The sequence below is a fragment of the Aquarana catesbeiana genome, linkage group LG04 (assembly GCF_042186555.1).
Source record: "Aquarana catesbeiana isolate 2022-GZ linkage group LG04, ASM4218655v1, whole genome shotgun sequence".
In the NCBI taxonomy this organism is placed as follows: domain Eukaryota; kingdom Metazoa; phylum Chordata; class Amphibia; order Anura; family Ranidae; genus Aquarana; species Aquarana catesbeiana.
In genome coordinates, this window is record NC_133327.1 from 443466384 (window position 1) to 443488547 (window position 22164).

Sequence of the window (22164 nt, forward strand, 5' to 3'; positions counted from 1 at the left end):
CCCCAATGGAGTTTTGTAAACCATTTGTGCTTTGTGGTGTGCTGAAGTGAGAAAAAGACACTTGTTAAAACCAGCATAGTGGCATGTGGCCAGTCCATTCAAATTGAATAGGCTTTCTTACAGCAGTGCATTGTTTTGGGCATGCAGTAATTTACCACAAATGTCTGAATGCAAATCGAATCTGCACATGCTGGGGCAACTTCATCTGCAGAAAAGGTACACAACATTTCTTTGGCAAAAATAGGCTTGTGCATAGGCTGGTGCCAACTTTCTCTTCTGAAAGTTATCAATTCAGGTATAATTTGGGCAGGGCAGAAGATAGTCATGTCATACTCACATTGACTATAACATGTATATTTCTATTACATTAAGGGCTCATGCACACAGTTGAATGGGGCCGTACAGTGCCAAGATCAGCGTATTACTGCAGCAGGTATATCCAGGTGTTGCTAATCAGCCACAGGCAGAAAACCTATGCAAATCAGTGACAAGTTGAGGTTGTCCAAGGCTGATCACACATGGAACAATTATCTGTGGTTAGACAGATGTGCATTCCTGGAAGCAGACAGGCCCCCCACCTCCCGTACTCACCTGAGTCCAATATCAATCCAGCAATGTGATATGAGAGCAGAGGTTCTTGGCTCCCTCCCTCCTCATTGGCTCAGCAACTGTCTCCTGCTGCTGTCAATCACAGCCAGTGAGGAGATGTGGGGGGGGGGGGGGGGTTTCACGCCGTGCTCTGTGTGTCTATGGGCACATGTAGCTCGCTCGGGAGAGGGCATGCACGGAGCAGGTAAGTATGACATGTTTGTTATTTTTAAAAAAATACTCCTGTGCACTTTAAACCCAAAATAAACGTATTATATCGTAGCTTAAGGCCCCTTTCACACTTGTGCGACTTGTCCTGCGACTTAGGACTGCAAAGTCACATGACAAGTCGTACCCCATGATTTCCAATGAGTACCATTCATATCTGGACAACTTCAAGTCGCACCGTCTTCAAAGTAGTCCCTGTACTACTTTGGCCAACTTTGATGCGAGTGGACACAAGTTTACCCAGGCATTCCCTGAAATCGCGTGACTTTGAAGTTGCGGTAGTGTGAAAGGGGCCTTAAATTCTGCTTCCTTTATGGAATTAACCTCCCTCTTCCATTCGGCCACCATTGGGCAAACTGCTTGCTTCCAGTACCTCAGAATAAGCTTTTTGCCATGTTTAGCAGATGGGGAGTTGCGCTGTTCCTATACAATTTAACAGGAGCTGGGATATCGTGAAAAAGAAACTGTAAAGGAGTACATTTGATGGGCCTGTGAATCATTTTCTGTATACAAGGTGCAATTGCGCCCCAGAAACCTTTAATTTCGGGGCAGGACCATCAAAGATGGAGAAAAGTGCCCTTCTGATTACACCCTTTACAACTATTGGATTTGGTTCTGGGAAAAATCTGAGCCAAGCGAGCGGAAGTCCTATACCACCTGGTCAGAAGTTTACATAAGAATTCTTAGAAAGGAGTACTGATGGAAGACACATGGGACAGTGTCCTGTCCATGTGCTGCTAGCAACCCAGCTGCTAGTCTATCACTTTTATGGGCAGTTAGGACCGCCCATCATTGTCAGATTTGGTCATCAATGTAAATGAACTTGTCTATTGCAGACTGCCTTGTGCGGCCAGAAACATTCTCTAACTGATCTGCAGAGAGCTTCATGGCTTTAACCGCACATATAGTTATTGCATAATTTGCAATGTACTCTGTGAAAATATTTTTAAAGTGTGTCTCCATTTTTTTTTTTTTTTGAGAAAATAGACGTTTGGGTGATCTGTGTATATTGCAAGGATTTTAACAAACTTCGTTGTAGCTTCCTTCCTTTCAACTCCTGAAGAAATAGCTGTTTGTATCCATGTGCAAAATGAATGTGAATAGATGTGACTTTTTAATTCAGTCAGCTGCTGCACTTGTAGGGGTCTAATGAGGAAAGTGGCAGGGTCTGCATCCGTTAAGACCTGATTTTCTGTTTGGGAGCATCTAACAAAAAATTACATTTTGTCTTCTGGTTGTCAAATTTCCTAGTGTGCTGGGGGTGTGTTCTGACCAGTGTTTCTTAGGCTGGCCATAGATGGTTCAAATCGGAAATTGTGTATGGACAGGCTGAATGTACCAAGTTGATCAGTCAACTTGGGTACAACCAGCCTGTCTGGATAATGCTATGTATTGGCAGGAAGGATTCCCTTGTCAGCACAATCTCCGTTGATGGGGGAATCCTGTGAATTTCTTTGTTGCAGAAAAGAAATTTGCACAGTTTATGGCCTGCCTTAGGAAAATGTAAGTGGCTTCAGCCTGACAGGAGTGGCTGGATCAAATGACTGGCTACAAAGAATTGCATATCCTTAAAACAGTATTAAACCCAAAACCCAAAATTTAATATATGACAGATTACCAATCATTAGATGTTGTGGCTGCATTTGTTTTCTTTTTTTCAGTCTTTTTGTCCCTCTGTTTTCACCTAATGATCTGGCCAGTAACACTTCCTGTATTACAGTACCCCACTCTGGATGAAGAAGCACAGAAACACCTTTAGTGCTGGTTCACACTTGTGCGATGCCAAACATTGCACAGACATCGCATGTAATTCGCAGCGCACTGCCGTTCACATTACATGCGATGTCTGGGTGGTGCGATATCAGCCATAGAGATAGTATGGCTGATATCGCACCGCATTCGGTGCAAACACGCACATGACCCTTTTTTCTGTTCGGACCAGAATCGGATCGCGTGTGTTCACACATATGCGATCCGATTCATGTCCGAACTGTCAGTTCACAGTGCGATATGCAAGCTGAACTGGGGGTGTCAGTAACAATGTATTGACACTCCCCAGCGTTTTTCATATGGCAGTGTGATCTGACATGCGAGTCGGTGCGATGCGGGAACACGCAGTGGATTCGCAGTGTTCTCGCATCGCACCAGTGTGAACCGGCACTTAGATAGCAGCATTGTTATTCTTGTGGGGAGGGGAGTGTTAGGTGCACTAGCACATTTGAATACACTAACAAATGGAAGCCAAACTCCAGTTAATACTTTATAAGCAGTTACAACAACAGTTTTTTTTCTTTTGGGACAAAAGTTTAACATAAACAAATAAAAGCTGACCATTGCAAACAGCCCCATCAGTATTTAAATGGTTTGTCTCAACCTTCTAACTGCTAAATCTGCAGGACGGCTTGTTATGTGAAAACAGACTTACTGGCCAGATCACCAGGTGAAAATAAAAGAGAATGAATCCAGCCACCACATCTAAGAATTAGCTGATATATAATAATGTTTGCTTTTAGGTTTAATACCACTTTAAAACAGTTCCTATATATTTTGGCGACTTAGCTGCTTACTTTTAAATTTTAACCTAACCATGCGTTTTGTTTTTTTTGTAGCGCATTTGTGAGGTCAGGCACGGTTGTGGACGTGAAGGCCTGGCTCGCAGTCTCCATTCTAAATCATCCCAAATGTGTTGTATTGGGGGGAGGGCAGGACTCTGTGCAGGCCAGTCATGTTCCTCCACCCCAAGCTCGCTCATCCATGTCTTTATTGACCTTGTTTGTGCACTGGTGCGCAGTCATGTTGGAAAAGGAAGGGGCCATCCCCAAACTGTTCCCACAAAGTTGGGAGAATGAAATTGTCCAAAATGTCTTGGTATGCTGGCACCTTGAGTTCCCTTCACTGGACCTAAGGGACCAAGTCCAACCCCTGAAAAACAACCTCACATCATAATCCCCCCCCCCCCCCCCCCTCCAGCAAATGATTTGGACAAGGTCCATAAAGACATGGATGAGCGCGTTTGGGGTGGAGGAACTTGACTGACCTGCACAGTCCTGACCTCAACCCGATGCAACACATTTGGGATGAATTGGAGCAGAGCCTACAAGCCGAGTCTTCTCATCTTCATCAGTGCCTGACCTCACAAATGTGCTTCTGGAAGAATGGTCACACATTCCCAATGACACGCTCCTAAACCTTGTGGACAGCCTTTTCAGAAAAGTTGAAGCTGGTATAGCTGCAAGGGGTGGGCCAACTCAATATTGAACCCTACGGACTAAGACTGGGATGCCATTAAAGTTCATGTGCGGGTAAAGGCAGGTGTCTCAATGCTTTTGACAATAAAGTGTGTGGTGTGTGTGTGTATATTATAATATAATCAGGCTGTAAATGCAGTAAAGCATGTCTGTTGTACTCACTGTGGAGCTTAAGGGGTTAATCCTCCTCATTGTATAAAAAGGCTGTTTGATCCTGTCTTCTCTGGTCCTCCCTTTTTTACTGTCCCCAATCCATCTCCTGATAGAACAGCCTTTGAGGCACTCTGCACATGCTGAGTTTGGTGTGTATTGTCAGTGTGTGTTTTTTTTTTTTTTTTTTATCGGGAGGGTGCATGTGATCAGCAAACAGCCGATCAGCACTTTCTAGACAAAGTCAGGGGTTATGCTGCCTCATAGGATAGTCAGGATAGAATCAAAATGCCTACTACAAGCTTTAACCAGACACAGATAGAAGTCGCAAGACTGCTATATACTGCTAATGAGAAAAGGTATTTAATTTTATATTGACTAAAAATAATTGCATTTCCATGTACTGTGGAAGACCAGATATAGTGAATGCAGGATCCTGGGTTTAGTAACACTTTAAAGTGGATGTAAACCCGTTTCATGAAATTTGAGCTAGGGACATATATCTGCAGTGTTTTTTTTATCTCTCTTCATGTCCCGTAGCTTTCTCCTGCCCCGTTTTTCTGTTATTAGCCTGATGACTCCTGACAAGTTCTCTATCACATATGATAAAAGCAGCCAGAGTTTTGTGTTGGGAAGGATGCTATAGATTAGCAGAGCCCTAAAGGATTCAACAAACATCTCTGAAAGCCTCTGCCTATGAGGAGAGGGGGTGTGTGCCTTTCCTCCAATCAGCTGTCTTGGCTGTATGCCCAGGCTTCACTGCAGTGCTAACCAGGAAGAGAGAATCTCCTAACACTATGTGCGCTTTCTAAACCATATATAAAGCAGACAGCAGATATTCATGTAAAACTTATGTAGGGAGATTTGTCTCATCTGTGTATCACCTGAGGCTGTTCACTTCACTTGGTATATGTGACAGTTTACATCCACTTTCAGACCAAGTGACCAAGCGTATCGGTTTGAATTTTTTTTTTTGGTTGAACTAGATGGACGTGTGTCCTTCTTCCTTTTTTATTTATTTATTTATTTTTTTTCAACCTGACTAATTATGTAACTATGAATCCATTGACCTAAATACTGTCTTATTCGTGTGACTGATTTCATTCAGACACCACATGGCCACATGGAAAGACTCGTTTTAGGCTGGCCATACGTTATACAATTTTCCTTTTTAAAATTACCAAAACCATATAACATAAGGTCAAACGTAAACACTTTCAATTTGTATGCAGTCAGGCAGGCCCTTGCACTACCGTAGTTGAAGGTAAATCTAAAGGAAATCGAATAGGAAAATTGTATACTGTAGGGGATGCACTGAAATTTTGGCCATTGAAAGTTATTGGCCTAAAATAGGATTTTCTGTGTTTTGCCAACAGAAAAAAAGGTGCCGATCATGGCCATCGAAAATTATAAGACAAAATTGGGGTTATCGGTGCCAATAATGACTGAAATAAATTCATATTCGTTTAAATTCATGATAGTAATTTAAAAAGTCAAATATAATACAATTCTATATAAAAAAAATATACATTTCTAAAAAAAACTGTCCGTTTCAGTTTTCAGCCAAGTGCATCCTAAATTTTCAGTTTTGGTACTGGACTGTACATTTTGATGCACCACTAGTATAATGTATGGCCAGCCTTATTCGTGGGACTGAGTTCATTCAGACATCACATGGAAAGACTTTTTAGGCCAGCCATACGTTATACAATTTTCTTTTAGATTTACCAAAACCATATAATATTTATTATTATTATTATTATTATACAGGCTTTATATAGCGCCAACAGTTTACGCAGCACTTTACAAGTTGAGGGTGGACCGTACAAATACAATACACTGTAAGTAGTACAGTAGGAATCGGAGGGCCCTGCTCCTTTAGAGCTTACAATCTCTAAGAGTGAAGGTCAATGGATACAAGAGGTAATAACTGTGGGGGATGTGCTGATGGAGAAAATAAATGTACAGTTAGGTGGGGACCAGATAGGCTTCTCTGAAAAGAGGAATTTTCAGGGATTGTGTGAAAGTGGACAAAGTAGGAGAAAGTCGGACAGATTGGGGTAGAGCATTCCAGAGGATGGGAGAGGCTCTGGAGAAGTCCTGTAGGCGAGCATGGGATGAGGTGACAAGGGAGTTATAGAGCTGGAGGAAAACGATTAGGTTGGTATTTTGAGACTAGGTTAGTGATGTAGCTGGGGGCCAGGTTGTGGATGGCTTTGTAAGTTATTGTTAGTATAGCAGATGCTGAGTGGTTTGTAAGGTGGATGAGCCTGGCAGTAGCCCATTTAGAGGTAAGCCAATGAGGAGGGAATTGCAGAAGTCAAGGTGAAAGATGACCTGGGAGTGGATTAGAAGCTTGGTGGTGACATTGGTTAGGAAGGGCATATCTTGAAAATGTTGAGGAGGCAAATTTTGGATAGCGATAGGATGTGAGGCCGAATGGTTAGTTCGGAGTCCAGGATTACATCTAGGACCTTGGCGTGGGGTAGTTGAGCCGTTGATTTTGACAGAGAAATCAGGGGAAGTGGCACCTGGGGGAGGAAATATCATGAGCTTGGTTTTGGATAACTTGAGTTTAAGGAAGTGATGTGACATCCAGGCTCATATGTCTGCTAGTAAGTTGGTGATGCGTGAGGAGACAGATGGAGAGAGCTGGGGGTGGAGGAGGTGGTGTAGATTGAGAAAAGGAGAGGTCCAATAACAGAACCTTGGGGGATCCCGACGGAGAAAGGAAGAGAAGAGTAGGAAGTAGAGTTGTAAGTGACACTGAAGGAGTGGTGGGATAGGTAGGATGAGAACCAGTGAAGAGTTCAGTCATGGAGACCAAAGGAGTGGAGTTTTTTGAGGAGGCGGTGGTCCACTGTGTCAAAGGCAGCAGAGAGGTCCAGGAGAAGTAGTACAGAATGGTGTCCGTTGGTTTTAGTCGTTAGTAGGTCATTTGTGAGTTTAGGGAGAGCAATTTCCTTGGAGTGTTGATGGCGAAATCCAGACTGAAGTGGATCGATTTTTTTTGTTAATGGTCAGATGGTCGCTCAGTCGGTTGTAGTCCAGTCTTTGAAGAAGTTTGGAGGAGAAGGTGAGTAAGGAGACGGGGCGTAGGTTGTTAAGATTAGTGGGGTCCAGTGAGGGCTTTTTAACCATTTCAATACCAGGCACTTTCGCCCCTTCCTGCTCAGGACATTTTGAGCTTCAGTGCTGTTGCATTTTGAATGACAATTGTGCGGTCATACAACACTGTACCCAAACTAGATTTTTATCATTTTCTTCCCACAAATAGAGCTTCCTTTTGGTGGTATTTGATCACCTCTGCAGTTTTTATTTTTTGCTAAACAAACTAAAAAAGACCAACATTTTTGAAAAAAAACGTTTTTCTTCGTTTCTGTTATAACATTTTGTTTTCTCCTTCACTGACGGGCACTGATAAGGCGGCACTGATGGGGAGGCACTTGTATGTAGAATTGATGGGCACTGGCAGGTGGCACTGATGGGCACTAGCAGGCGGCACTGATGGGCACTGACAGGCGGCACTAACAGGTGTCATTGATGGACACTAATAGATAGCACTGATGGAGCAGGTACTGACAGGTGTTAATGCTGGGCACTGATTGGCACTATGGTGGGCACTGATTGGCACTATGGTGGGCAATGATTGGCACTAGGGCACTGGCAGGGGGTTATGATGGGGCACTGACTGGGGAACGATTGGCAGCTTATGGGTACATTTGATGGGGTCTGTACTGATAATCATTACCGGCACTTCCTGGTTCTCGCGATGATCATCTGTGATTGGTCACAGCTCATCCATGTGGTAAGAAGCCTCTGTCAGAGGCTTCTTATCGACATGCTGCACTTGCGATCGCCGCGCTGCGTGCCCCGCCTGTTATCCTGCTGGACATAATATGACGCCCAGTCAGGATAACAGAACCACTTCCCGGCCGTCATTCTGTTATAGGTCGGGCAGGAAGTGGTTAAGTATGGGGGTGACTAGCGCGTGTTTTAGAGAGTTTGGGAAGATGCCACAAGAAAGACAGAGGTTGAAAATGTGAGTTTGAGAGTGTAGAATGGAGTCAGAGGGTGAGCATAGCATTTGCGAGGGAGCAGGATCCAGGGGGAGGTAGTTAGATGAGTATTAGATAAGTTTAGCAACCTCGTTAATACTAGCAGGGTTGAATGAGGGAAGTAATGATTGTATCTGTGGACATGGGGTGTTGAGTTCTCATGAATCTCCTCATGAATTGTATCAATCTTATTTGAAGTGATTGGCGATCTCCTAGGCGGTGAGTGAATTAGAGGGTGGAGGACAGAGTAGAGTGTTAAAGGTAGAGAAGAGTGTGTATATATAAAGGTCCGACCTAAACACTTTCAATTTGTATGCAATCAGGCAGACACTTGCACTACATAGTTGAAGGTAAATCTAAAGGAAATTGTATAAGAAAGTTATATAATGTATAGCCAGCCTTAACCACTTCTGCTCCAGAAGGATTTGCCCCCTTAATGACCAGGCCATTTTTTGCGATACAGCACTGCGTCGCTATAACTGACAATTGCACGGTTGTGTGACATTGTACCCAAACAAATTTGATGTCCCTTTTTCCCCACAAATGGAGCTTTGTTTTGGTGGTATTTGATCACCTCTGCGGTTTTTATTTTTTGCACTATAAACAAACAGAGGGACAATTAAAAAAAAAAACAAACAAATGTATTCATCAGTTTAGGCCGATATATATTCTTCTACATATTTTTGGTAAAAAAAATAGCAATAGGCGTATATTGATTGTTTTGCATAAAAGTTATCGCGTCTGCAAACTATGGGATAGATTTAAGCACTTTTATTTTCTTTTTATTGTTTTTACTAGTAATGACGGCGACTGCGACATTACAGCGGACCAATCTGACCCCAAATTACACTTTTTGGGACCAGTGACATTATTACATTGATCGGTGCTATAAAAATGCACTGATCAATGTGAAAATTACACTGGCACTGAAGGGGTTAACACTAGGGGGCGATTAAGGGGTTAAGTGTGTTCCCTAGGTGTGTTCTAACTGTAAGGGGGATGGGCTCACTGGGACATGACAGAGATCACTGTTCACGATCACTGTGAACCGAAGATCTCTGACCTGTCCCCTGTCAGAACGGGGACCTGCTTGTTTACACTGGCAGATCCCCATTCTGCCTCTGTACTAGGTGATCACTGGTCACCGGCGGACATAGAGTCTGCCCGACCCGCAGGCATGCTCATACCGCCGGCGGCACGCTCATGCTGCAGAACGACCACGGCCGGTCGGCAAGTGGTTAAAGAGGAACTGCAGTCTGCTCACATAGTTTGTAATAAAAACATCTTTACCATTCTGAAGCTTCCCTTTGAACACTTTGCATATTATTTTATATATACTGTGATTCTGTACTTGCCATATATGCTGCAGAAATATCCCTCCACTGAGTCTGGTTGCATCCATTTGAACTGTGGGCAGCTAAAGCTGCTGCCTGTTCACTTCCTGGATTTACACAGACACACAGAGGCACACCTCCAGCTCTGCAGTTCTGATTGGCTCTCTTATGACTCATCCCCCCTCCCTTCCTGGCAAACTCTCATGAGATTGAGAGAGCTGTGTATGATATCCTACGCCTAGGCTAATGACCAGACAAGAAACAGGAAGTGGGCTGTATAAGGTATTTACTGGCAGAAAAAAATGTTTTGCTGTCCAAAGTTAAAACAACAAAAGCAGAAGATTTCATAGATGGAAAGATGAAAAAATGACTGAGGCTGCATTCACACCTGAGCGTTTCAAAGTTGCACGATTTTACCGTGATTGTTCTGTGTTGGGCATTTCTTTGGGCGTTTTATGAGCTGAAAACGCTCAGGTGTGAATGCAGCCTAAAGGTCCGCTTTAATAAAATAAGAAATAATATATTTTTCTTGTATATTTTAAAATGTACCAATCCCTAAATGCAGTTATATGCATAGTTTCTATAAGACAGTCAAAATGCTCTCGGTCACTTGTGTACCTACACAATAGTGTTCAACACCTATAATGGTATGCATTTCCCAGGGAGTGGTTGGTTGTTGTAATTGTGTTTTTTGTGGTTTTGTCTTTACCTGTTTTTCATCAAGCCAGCCAATGTCTGTGTAGCTGTGCTGAGAGGGGTGTTGGTAGTTTACATATGTGGTGGGGGAAGATATTTGTTTGTGGAGATTATGACCTTTTAGTGCTTTAGTCTTGCTTTGTTGTAGAAAGGTTGGTGAGAACTTTAGCTTTTGCTTTCTTAACCAAGTTAGTATCTTGTTTTTCTTGTTTACTTTTGGGAAGAAAAAATCCTGTTTTGTAAAGCTTTCCTCCCGCAGTGGGAATTGGAGCTTGTCTCAGGCAATGTGCTGCTTCTGAGGATTCTGGACAACTAAGGCCTCTTTCACACGGGGCGGATCAGTGATGATCCGCCCCGTGAACACCCGCTTGCTCAGCGGGGATAGCTCCGCCGATCCCCGCTGAGCAGGAAGATGACAGGTGCATCGCTGCACACTGTGCAGCGACGGACCTGTCAGAGCGCCGCTCTCCCCTATGGGGGGATCGGATGATGACGGTCCGTAGTGTCCGTCGTCATCCGATCCGATCCGAAAACGGAGGGAAAAGTAGGTTTTTCCTCCGTTACACTTTACGGATCGGAGCGGGGTCGGATGTCAGCGGACATGTCACCGCTGACATCCGACGCTCCATAGGGATGAATGTATGTCCGTTTTTCATCCGAAAACGGAAGGATGAAAAACGGACATACGGATCCCCGTGTGAAAGAGGCCTTAGTCACTATTTAGACCATTCATCACCAATCCCATCTACTGTACATTTAATTGATGGACGTTGTTCTGCCCTGACGTTAAGGGATTTAATACACTCATTGCATGGATTGTTTCATCTGACAGAAAGACCTAGTGCAAGCCTGATATTTTTTGTAATATTCCAACTTTTTTCCCGACGTATTCTTTGAAGAGAGAATTTAAAATATTCAAGTTGAGCTTGGAATGTTAAAGTGCCTGTTGTTCTAGCTTTAATTGACATATTTAGTCATCATTGTCATATTTTCATACAGGCCTTATATATATATACATGCTATCTGTTTTCTGCATAACAACTGCAAATTATAAACATGGTGCATTTCTAAACAATTTATTGTTATGTATGTCACTGTGTTTTTTGAATATACAGGTAGTGATTCATTGCTCGAACCATGATGTGGTTTTTCTTTGTTTATGACAAGGTGTCTGCATTTATTTATTTTTTTTCTGTATTCCTAAATAGTTTATTTTCTGTTTTTTCAAAGTTTGGGACGAAAACATGTTTTAGCACAATCTGCTAGACTATTTTTCTGTTTTCCAGGCACATGCGCAAAACCGAAAATGCTGGTGGAGACAGTTTGGGCTGTGAAGCTGATGAGTTTTCAGATGAAGCCAATGCAGAAACCTTCTATGGCACCTCTCCTCCCAGCACTCCCCGACAGATGAAACGCATGTCAGGCAAACATCAGCGGTACAGCTCTGGGAGGTCGGTTAGCCGTTCCTTATGCAAAGGTCAGTTATCAGGGATTCTGTAAATGTATGATATATTGCTATTTTGGAATATTATTTTGTATTCACCATGGGCAAAGAGCATAAATAGATTATTTGATTTCCTGCTGCTAATCTTTGTTAGGAGAACACACAGCTGCATAAGCCAGGGGAGGACACCCTCCTATTGTCTTTTAGTTCATACAGCTGCAAGTAGCCTCTGGGAGAAATGGTCTGAAATAAGCAGCTACTGTTCGGCTGTCTTATTGCAACTGCGAACTTAAAGGCATCTTCCAGTAAATGTTTTTTCTAATATGACATGTTAATATAAGAGCACATAAAAATTTACAGAAAAAGTGTGTAAATATGTAAGCATTCAAAAATGGTTTTAAAATTTGAATTGAGGTTTTAATTACAATTATAGACAGATGGTAAATGTTTCCAAAGATCATTGGAAGATCCCCTCCGATAGGGGTCTTCATCTTAACGTTAGAGCAAGAGCTCTTAAAATCCGGGTTAATATATGCAATGAAAATATTTATGCTGCTGGGGCAGGGTGAGCATTTTGTGATGGTGCCGACTTCATGGCATACAGTGCCTGTAAATGCCAGCTGTCTATGTGCACCTCTGTGCCCCTGTGTGACTGCATCTGAGGTCTGTTTTTAGGTACAGTGAATAAACTGTATTTCTTAATAATATGATTACATTTATTATCAGCTACTATAATGCTTTTGTTCTGATATGGATTGATTTTTCTAGCTCTATTAGCCATGGGAAGGAAGTTTTGTGCTGTCAGAAATCTTGAGCGATAAATAACGCTGAACTTTGTTCTTCTTCTGCTTTTCTGTTCTGCTCAAAGTGGACCTTTTATTTTCATGCAAGGCCTGCTTTGCTGACGCCCCCCACCCCCAAATTACAAATAGCTTTTTAAAAAAGCTGTTTAAAAAAAAGTACTTGCCTTGGCCCCAGTTCCCTATGTTTTCATAAGGTGTGGGTGACATAAGCACTGCCCCCTGGTAAAGCTGGAAGCTAAAAGCCCCACAAGAATGTGCTCTAGCGCTTTGCATTCTCACAGTATTCATGTTCTCAGCTCTCCTTGATGGTAGTAGCAAAGTATGCAAATTGATGCATGCCTTTTTATGTGTGGGTTTTTTTTTCTTTTTTTTTTAAAGTTAACCTGTGCTTTTGCTTCTGGCATTGTCAGTACAGTACTAGTTCTGCCTCTGTGGACCTTTAGCTGGTCTAGGGGAGAGAAAAATATGAATCCAGGCCTGCTGCCGCCCCACAATATTTACATGTCTGAGCAAGGGGTGGAGTGACACTGTGCAGGCAGTACAGGGACTACAAGTTCTCCAGGGGTGCCCCAGGTCTTTCACAATTCTATTGTCATAAAGCTCAGAATCTTTGCCTCACTGCAACTATTCAGGATAGCTGGGAGTTTGAATACCATGAGAAGGACAGGAGGGCATTCTTGGGAGACTTCTTTTATAAAATATATTTAATATCTTATTAGCAATATTTTAGCTTTTCACTGTACTGCTTTACAAGAGGGGAAAAAAAAGCTACACTAAAATTGAAATGCATATGATTAGTTTTTTTTTTTTCCTCCACCACTGTTACTAGTCTGTTTTGCTGACATTTTGGTTAGAATTCCCTTTTCGGGTCCCTTTTTTTGGTCCTTGATTTTAACATTTTTAGAAACCCTGCTTTAGCACATACTATTGCACTCGGTGTTATGTTAACTAAAGACTTCAGTAAAATCACTTACAGTTCATAAAAAAAAAAAAAAAAACCTCATAATATTTCAGTCCAGTGTTTTTAGACCTCATTCAAACAGGTAAAGAAGGCCATACAGCATAAAGAAGGCCTATGTTTATTCTACTAGGAGGCGCCTAAGAGTGATGGGTGTTTTTGCATACAGCTTCCTGTACAAATCAATGACAACCTGCAGCTGTACTCATGTTAATGCACATTCGAGCATTTAACCGGGCTCAGGCGACAGTTGAACTGCCCTGGATGCAAACAGGGCGACTCATCTGTCCCCCCTATACAAAAAGAAAATGCTCAGAAGTGTGGTGACATGCGTATAGCTGCAGCCTATCATTGATTTGCTTCCAGGAGCTACCTGGCCTTAATAAATACATGCATTCTTCCCTCTGGACATCCTGCTGTGCTGGTGTGAGTGAGGCTTTAGAGATAACAGCCACCAGATAGGGAGTTCTATGCATGTTTGTTGGACTTCAACTACTTTAATAGTTAAAGTGGTTGTAAATGCTAAAGGTTTCTTGCCATAATGCATTCACTGCATTAAGGTGAAAAAACTTTTTATGTGCAGAGTCCGATCTCAGTCCAACACTGCGCCCAAGAGCAGCAGCACTGCTCTCTGTCCCTCCTCCCTGGAATCTGTAAAAGCAGCAGGCACAATTGACTCCTGTTGCTGTCAGTCAAATTCAGTGATGAGGGAACAGGGGTGTTGCCGAGAAGCACATAGCAAGCAGCTTGCTATGAAGGCACTTGGAAGGAGGAGCCGAGATTGCTGGTGGGGAACCCCAGAAGAGGAGGATTGGGGTTGCTCTGTGCAATGGTTTTACATGTATATAGGTAAGTCAGTATGACATTTTAAAAGAGAGGGGAAAAAAACCCCATTACAATCACTTTAAACTTGCAGTGAATTGTAGATTGTGTACGATTACCACAGTGAAAGTTTTGGCCAGGGTTTACTTTACTCATTCTTGCTAATCTAGACAGTTTATTGTACCTGTGAAGCTGGTCATATACAGGAAGTGATGCTTGTTTATTAGCCGACCATTCAACCATCACAGGTGTTTGCAAAATGTTTTTGTATGTTGTGTGTAATCAGTTCAGTGGACACAGTGCATTTAAATGAGAAATTGTAAGAGACTTGCCAGTCTACTCAGTTGAGATGAGAATAGATTTCACATAAATACTAACTTTTGGGTCCATTTTGCAAATGCTCACATTTCCCGGTGACAGGAACGTCTGTAGCAGATTCATCTTGCAGGTGTGTGTGTGCATACATACACATATATATCTCACAAAAGTGAGTACACCCTTCACATTTTTGTAAATATTTTCTTCTTATCTATCTTTTTATGTGACGCTGAAGAAATGACACTTTGCTGCAATTAAAACTAGTGCGTATTAGGGCTGGGAGATTTTCTTAAAAAAAAAAATCTTCGATTCTCTTAAAAAAAACTCGATTCACGATTCGAATCGAGTTTTTTTTTTTTTTTTTTTTTTGGAAATCACGCCGGTCCCGAGGCGCTGCGGGCATGAGCTTTTAGGCGAGGCCGCGGCTTCGGCCTAGTCCGCAGCGTCCGGCCTCGCGGACTAGGCCGAAGCCGCGGCCTCGCCTAAAAACTCCTTGCCCGCAGTTCTTCAGGCCCGGCGCGGTGTCCGCGCCGGTCCGGAGGCGCTGCGGGCATGAGTTTTTAGGCGAGGCCGCGGCTTCGGCCTAGTCCGCGCCGTCCGGCCGTAGCCGCAGACTAGGCCGAAGCCGCGGCCTCGCCTAAAAACTCATGCCCGCAGTGCCTCCGGACCGGCGCGGTGAAAAAAAAAAAAATCTAAAAAAATCGATTTGCTTAAATTTAGAATCGATTTGACCTCTCATCTCGATTCAAGATTTAAATCGATTTTTTTCCCAGCCCTAGTGCGTATACAGCTTGTATAATGGTGTAAATTTGCTGTCACCTCAAAATAACTCAACACACAGCCATTAATGTCTAAACCGCTGGCAACAAAAGTGAGTACACCCCTAAGTGAAAATGTCCAAATTGGGCCCAAAGTGTTAATATTTTGTGTGGACACCATTATTTTCAGCGCTGCCTTAACCCTTTTGGTCATGGAGGTCACCAGAGCTTCACAGGTTGCCACTGGAGTCCTCTTCCACTCCTCCATGATGACATCATGGAGCTGGTGGATGTTAGAGACCTTGCGCTCCTCCACCTTCCATTTGAGGATGCCCCACAGATGCTCAATAGGGTTTAGGTCTGGGGCCAGGCCATCACCTTTACCCTCAGCTTCTTTAGCAAGGCAATGATCGTCTTGGAGGTATTTTTGGGGTTATGTTGGAATACTGCCCAGTGCGGATCATGCTCTGCTTCAGTATGTCACAGTACATGTTAGCATTCATGGTTCCCTCAATGAACTGTAGCCCCCCAGTGCCGGCAGCACTCACACAGCCCCAGACCATGACCATCCCACCACCATGCTTGACTACTCAAGACACAATTGTCTTTGTACTCCTCACTTGGTTGCCGCCACACATGCTTGACACCATCTGAACCTAATAAGTTTATCTTGGTCTCATCAGACCATAGGACATGGTTCCAGTAATCCATGTTGTTAGTCTGCTTGTCTTCAGCAAACTGCGGGCTTTCTTGTGCATCATCTTTAGAAGAGGCTTCCTTCTGGGACTACAGCCATGCAGACCAATTTGATGCAGTGTGCGGATATATGGTCTGAGCACTGACAGACTGCCCCCCCCCCCCCCCTTCAACCTCTGCAGCAGTGACCATGGCGAGGCCTGTTCTGAGTGGAACCCGTCCTGTTAAACAGCTGTATGGTCTTGGCCACCGTGCTGCAGCTCAGTTCCAGGGTCTTGGCAATCTTCTTATAGCCTAGGCCATCTTTTATGTAGAGCAAGATTTATTTTTTCCAGATCCTCAGAGAGTTCTTTGTCATGAGGTGCCATGTTGAACTTCCAGTGACCAGTATGAGGAAGTAAGAGCGATGACACCAAATTTAACACACACCTGCTCCCCATTTACACCTGAGACCTTGTAACACTAATGAGTCACATGACACCAGGGAGGGAAAAATGGCTAATTGGGCCCAATTTGGACATTTTTAGTTAGGGGTGTACTCACTTTTGTTGCCAGCGGTTTAGACATTAATGGCTGTGTGTTGAGTTATTTTGAGGGGACAGAAAGTGAAAAGGGGGGGAGGGGAATACTGCGCTGAACCCAAAATGTAAAGCAATAATCAAAAGCAAGCGGCTAACACCCAAACAAACAAAGTTCAAGCAATATGTGGAAAACTAAGCGTAGCGCTCAAACTGATACTCATGTGAATGAAAACCGGTAAAGTGACAAATTGTGATGCACTAAATACTGCTAGTGGAACACAACAGGATGTAGGACATAGTCCATATAATGAGTGTATGGAAAAGTTCTAAACTCCATTTCCAGATGGAAGGGTTGGTGTATGGTCCCGGTAGGCCAGTTGGTAAATCTATGGACACTTCAGAACAATGGGATGGAAGAAGTAGGGTACTCTTACCAGCTGTGATGAACCCACCTACCATATGGCAGTGGGTCAAACAAGCTTGTGCGTTGGATGCAATAATCGATAGGCAATCCCAAATCACAGGCCTGAAAGGGACCGACTACCGGCAGCCAAATGAGTCCAAGACCCATGCACGAAAGGATGGTGAATGGATGGTCAACAAGTATCAAAATGTAAAATAAAGAAAAATGGTGCTCCATATGGTGCAGATCAACCTGTAGATGCCCCTGTTGAAGACTTTTGTAGTCGAAACGCATCGGGCTTGCTCATTTTTTTTTTTTTTTTGTGCATGTGTATCTTACTACTGACCCCTCGGCTCTGCATCATCTACTACTACTACCAACCTCTACATCGCCTACTCTTAACCTCTGAACTCTGCGTTGCTTACTACTGAACTCCTGCACTCTGTGTCTCTTTAAGCCACAGCCAGTATTCAGCCCAATGAAAATCACACCCAATTTAGCTGCAGTCCTCGGCACTGCACTTTTTCTCAGCTGCGGGGGCTTGATCTTGCGTACAGGCCCACTGGTTTCAGAAAATGCCCCTGACCTGAGCTTATCATTGCGCATCCATTCCAGACATCACATACAAGCACGTGGGCTGGATGCAAAAGGTGGATCAGCAGGGATGAGTGTGCCAGGACAGATAGATGTGTCCCATCTCTGCTTCCTTGCACTACTCTGCATATCATAGATGAGAAGAGGGTGGAGCAGTGGAGCAGATAATCAGCGGGGGGGGGGTTAGCGGTGGGGCAGAAGAGCAGGAGGGTACTATGGCTCCCAAAACGCCCTACCCATTGAATTAAATGGGCAGCGCTGCCAAAGCACCTGCAAAGTGCTCTGGCAGTGCCGCAACGCAGGCACTTTTACCCCTTTCTTTGCTAAAACTAGTGGAGCTTTACCGCTAATGGACCCACGCCCTAGTGTAAAAGTAGCCTTATTGTGTCAGGTTGAACACTCAGGGCTCACACCTGTGCTGCACTGCCCTGTAGCCTTTTATGGGGCTGTGAAATAGATTGAGTCCTATCAGTTTACCCTGTAAACAGTTTTTTTGTTTTTATTTTTGTTTTATTCTCTTCATTAAACAATTCTTTCATTTGTAATAATATTGCGATACTTTATACTAGAAACTGTCATTGTAAGCAAGGTAATTTATAAAATAGTATCCTAACATTCTAAGTAGGAACAAAGCTCATTGTTTTTGCAAGTCACATGTATTTCTTTATCTTGGGTAAATACAATAAGTCAGTAGGTCTATTGCACAAATATAAAAATTGCTCTATCCATGAGGGGTATACAGATGTGAAAGCTGAACTGGTTAAATTAATTGAAGTGAAAACACCAAAATAACTAATTGCATGTATATACATCCCCAATAACTTATTGCATGAATGCACTTTTTGCAGCAATTACAGCCTTTGGATAGAAGAATACATCCCCCCCCCCCCCCTGCCAAAAGAAAAAAAAATTTATATGACAAAAATGAAAGTGTTCAAAGGAACTGTGGGGTTGATTCACTAAGAGTTAAATAACGGCAAATAAAATGCGGTAAAATACCACATGCTGTAAATCAGTAAGAATTTACCTTTAAATACAGATTGCGCTATTTGTTTGATTTAGCGGTAATTACCGCATTATTTAATGCGGTAATTTACTGCATTGAGCTGGTTGCTGAGGAGCGGACCAGGATTTGTCGAAACAGCCTGGGGATGGAGTGACCCCTAGGCTGTTTTTAGACAAAGCTGTTTGCTAAGGAGCAGGCCAGGAAGCCGGCTGCTGCGTCCTTAACAACTGATGACTCTTCATGTGGGGAAAAAAAAAACAAGACCCCCCCCCTCCTATGTGAATGAGTATGGGGTACATAGTAGAGCTGCACACAATTAATCGTTAAAAAAATCATGATCTCAGTTCAACCCCCCTGACGATCTCTATTGCAGAGTTTGCCAATTCTTTCATATAACAAGTGGAGAGACTTATCTACTCTCTGCCAAGTTTTTAACATGAAACATTGTAACTAACTCTTCCTCCTTAGATCAAAGGTATAAACTTCTGTGTGTAAAGAAAAAATCCAGGCAGTCTGCCAAGTTTTTTACAAAGTGTGAATGCAGGAAATTTAACTCAAAGTCTAAGGCCCCTTTCACACTGGGGCAGTGGGTTCGTTGGCAGTAAAGCGCCGCTATTTTTAGCGGCGCTTTACCATCAATTTCACTGCGCTATTCGGCCACTGGGGGGGGGGGGGGCGCGCCTTTACCCCTGTTAGTGGCCGAGAAACGGCTAAAACCACCCGCAAAGCGCTGCTGCAGCAACACTTTGCCGGCGGTATAGCTGCATTGCCTATTGATTTCAATGGGCAGGAGCGGTATACACACCGCTTCAAAGATGCTGCTAGCAGGACTTTTTTCTGTTCAAATAGTTTTTATTGGTAATTAACAAGCATCAGTTACAAGCTTTTCAGTACAAGATATTGTGTACATATAAAGCAGTATGCATCTTAAACAAATTGGAATAACGATGACATGAGAAGGGTAAGCGCTTACAAACATTATATACTCTGTCAAGTAGCTCAAGATCTAGTAAAACTGATCATGCTAACATTAGAAGGGATCAAACTCCCTAGTTTAGTCACATTATAACACTGGTGATAATAAGCATGAGGTCGGTCTTGAAAAACAGCCGAGACCAACTTAACAAAGAAGAAAAAATAGCGACAGAGTATAGTACCCAATATTATCAGGAGTAAGTAAGGTGGGAGGTGAAGAGGGAGTGAGGAGCATAGAGAGAAGGAGAACTGAAAAGAAAAAGAGAGGCAAAGCTGGGAAGAGGTGGCGGGGCTGCCGGGACGCACGGGCACCGATGTAGTTCCCAAAAAAAAAAAAAACATAATTAGTTATTAGAACTTATTTAGGGTTCCAGTAGATTCTTGTCGATATCTGGGGGCAAGAAGTGTTCTATCCACGGTTGCCAAATTCTGAAGTGCTGTGGGATTTTATCTAGTATTGTTGCTTCAATTTTACTGTGCATCATTGCCTGGGTAATCCTGTTTTTCATTTCAATTATACTAAGTGTTGGTGTCTTCCAAGCTTTGGCTATCGTTTGCTTGGCTGCTGTAAATAGATGGAGGAGGAGGCGGCGCTGGTGTAGTCTTGAGGTATAAGGTTAAGTAGAGCTATAGCTGGGTTAGGTTCTAGGGTAACTTGATGGAGAGTAGAAGCCATCTGGAATGTCGTTGCCCAGAAACATTGCACTAATGGGCATGTCCACCAGATGTGGACGTAAGTTCCTTTTTCTTTGCAACCCCTGAAGCAGGTCTGGGGATAATCGGGTAGGAATTTGGCGATTCTGGATGGGACCAGGTACCATCGCATGAGCACTTTGTAGTTTGCTTCTGAGGCAACAACATTTTGAGATGCATTTTTCGTATTAGTCCATATGGAGGACCAGTCTTCTGCTTCTAGATCGATGTTTAAGTCTTTAGACCATTGTTGTGCGTAGGTGGGGAGACTTGTGGATGGTGTAGTAAGGTGGGTGTAAAGGCGAGAGATGATACCTGGTGCGTGCGGGTCTGTAGCGCACATATTCTCGAACTCAGTAAGGGTATCCAGCCCAGTTGTTGATTTTACATTTGTTTTGACAAAATGAACAATTTGGAGGTAACGAAAGCACTCTCTAGGTGAAAGTTGTGCTTGCGTTTGTATATCTGGGAAAGATTTTATAGAGTTACCACTGAGTAAGTCACATATACGAGTCAGACCCGCCTGGGCCCAGGTTTGGAACGAAGTTGGTTCAGTGTATGCTGGGTAGAACAGTGGGTGGCCTAAAAAGGATAAGAGTGGGGAGTGCGGAGAAATCAACTTGAAGGAGATTCGCAATCTATCCCAAAGTTTGAGGGTGCTTTGTGTAATTGGGTTGGTTATAGCGCAACATGCTGCTGGGGGGAGCCAAAGCAAATTGGATACTGTAATTGGATGGAGATCTATGGCCTCAAGGCTGACCCAAATCGAGGTTTCAGTTTTAGAATGATATAATATAGACTAGGCCAATCGGGCTGCATGATAGTAATGTAAGTAGTTGGGTATACCAAGACCTCCGTTAAGCTTATGGCGGAGTAGTACTGGCCTAGCCACTCTAAGTTTAGTGGGGCCCCAAATTTATTTAAAAACTCGGTTTTGTATAGTCCTATGATAGTAGGGGGGATTGCTATCGGGAGTACCCTATATAGATACAGTAATTTTGGTAGTAAGGACATCTTCACAGCTGCTACGCGTCCAAGCCAGGAAACACATAGGGGCTGCCAGGAATTAAGTAAAGAAGAGAGTTGAGTTAGCATTGGGAGGTAATTGGAATGGAATAAGTTCAGTGGGTCACTGGTCAGTTTAATTCCCAGATAAGGTATGGAAGTTGTGGACCAATTAAAAGAGTAGTTCTGGCGAAGTAGCTCGAGATCGGTTTGTGGTAGTGACACGTTGAGGGCCTTGGATTTCGTTTGGTTGACTTCTAACCCGGAGACTAGAGCAAACTTATCTAAGATAAGCATGAGGTTTGGTAGAGTTGTGTGTGGTGACGTGACAAACAATAATGCATCATCTGCGAAAAGACATAATTTATGTGTGGTAGAAGCTATCTCCAGACCTCGAATATCAGGGTTTGTTCTGATCAAGGCTGCCAGGGGTTCTATTACAAGAGCGAATAACAAGGGAGATAGGGGGCAGCCCTGTCTGGTTCCACGAGAGATGGGAAAAGGATCTGAGCGGAATCCTGAGTATTGTACATATGCTTGCGGGTGGTTATATAGGGCATTGATCCAACCAAGAAAATGTGGGCCGAAGCCCCAGCGTTGGAGGATATAAAGAAGATAGGGCTAGGAAACTGTATCGAAAGCTTTTCTTATATCTAGGGAAAGGAGGTGCATCAGTATTTTACGTGATCGGGCTAAATGTTGCAGAAGGATTACACGTCTGACATTATCACTAGCTTGCCGCTTGGGTATAAAACTGACTTGGTCTTTGTGTATTAGACTACCAATAATCGGGTTAAGACGTAAGGCTAAGATTTTGGCCAGGATCTTGATATCAACGTTTAACAGAGAGATTGGTCTAAAATTAG

The 22164-nt window shown here is 43.2% G+C and overlaps 1 protein-coding gene across 9 annotated transcripts in view; it reads left to right on the top strand.

The window, feature by feature from the left end:
- The window catches only part of MAP3K4 (mitogen-activated protein kinase kinase kinase 4), a 257666-nt gene that overhangs the window by 61386 nt on the left and 174116 nt on the right, over positions 1 to 22164 (top strand). For all 9 annotated transcript variants that reach the window (XM_073627458.1, XM_073627459.1, XM_073627463.1 and 6 more), the window contains exon 2: positions 11589 to 11779. In XM_073627458.1, coding sequence (XP_073483559.1) covers positions 11589 to 11779 — 191 coding nt within the window. The remainder of the gene's footprint in view (positions 1 to 11588; positions 11780 to 22164) is intronic.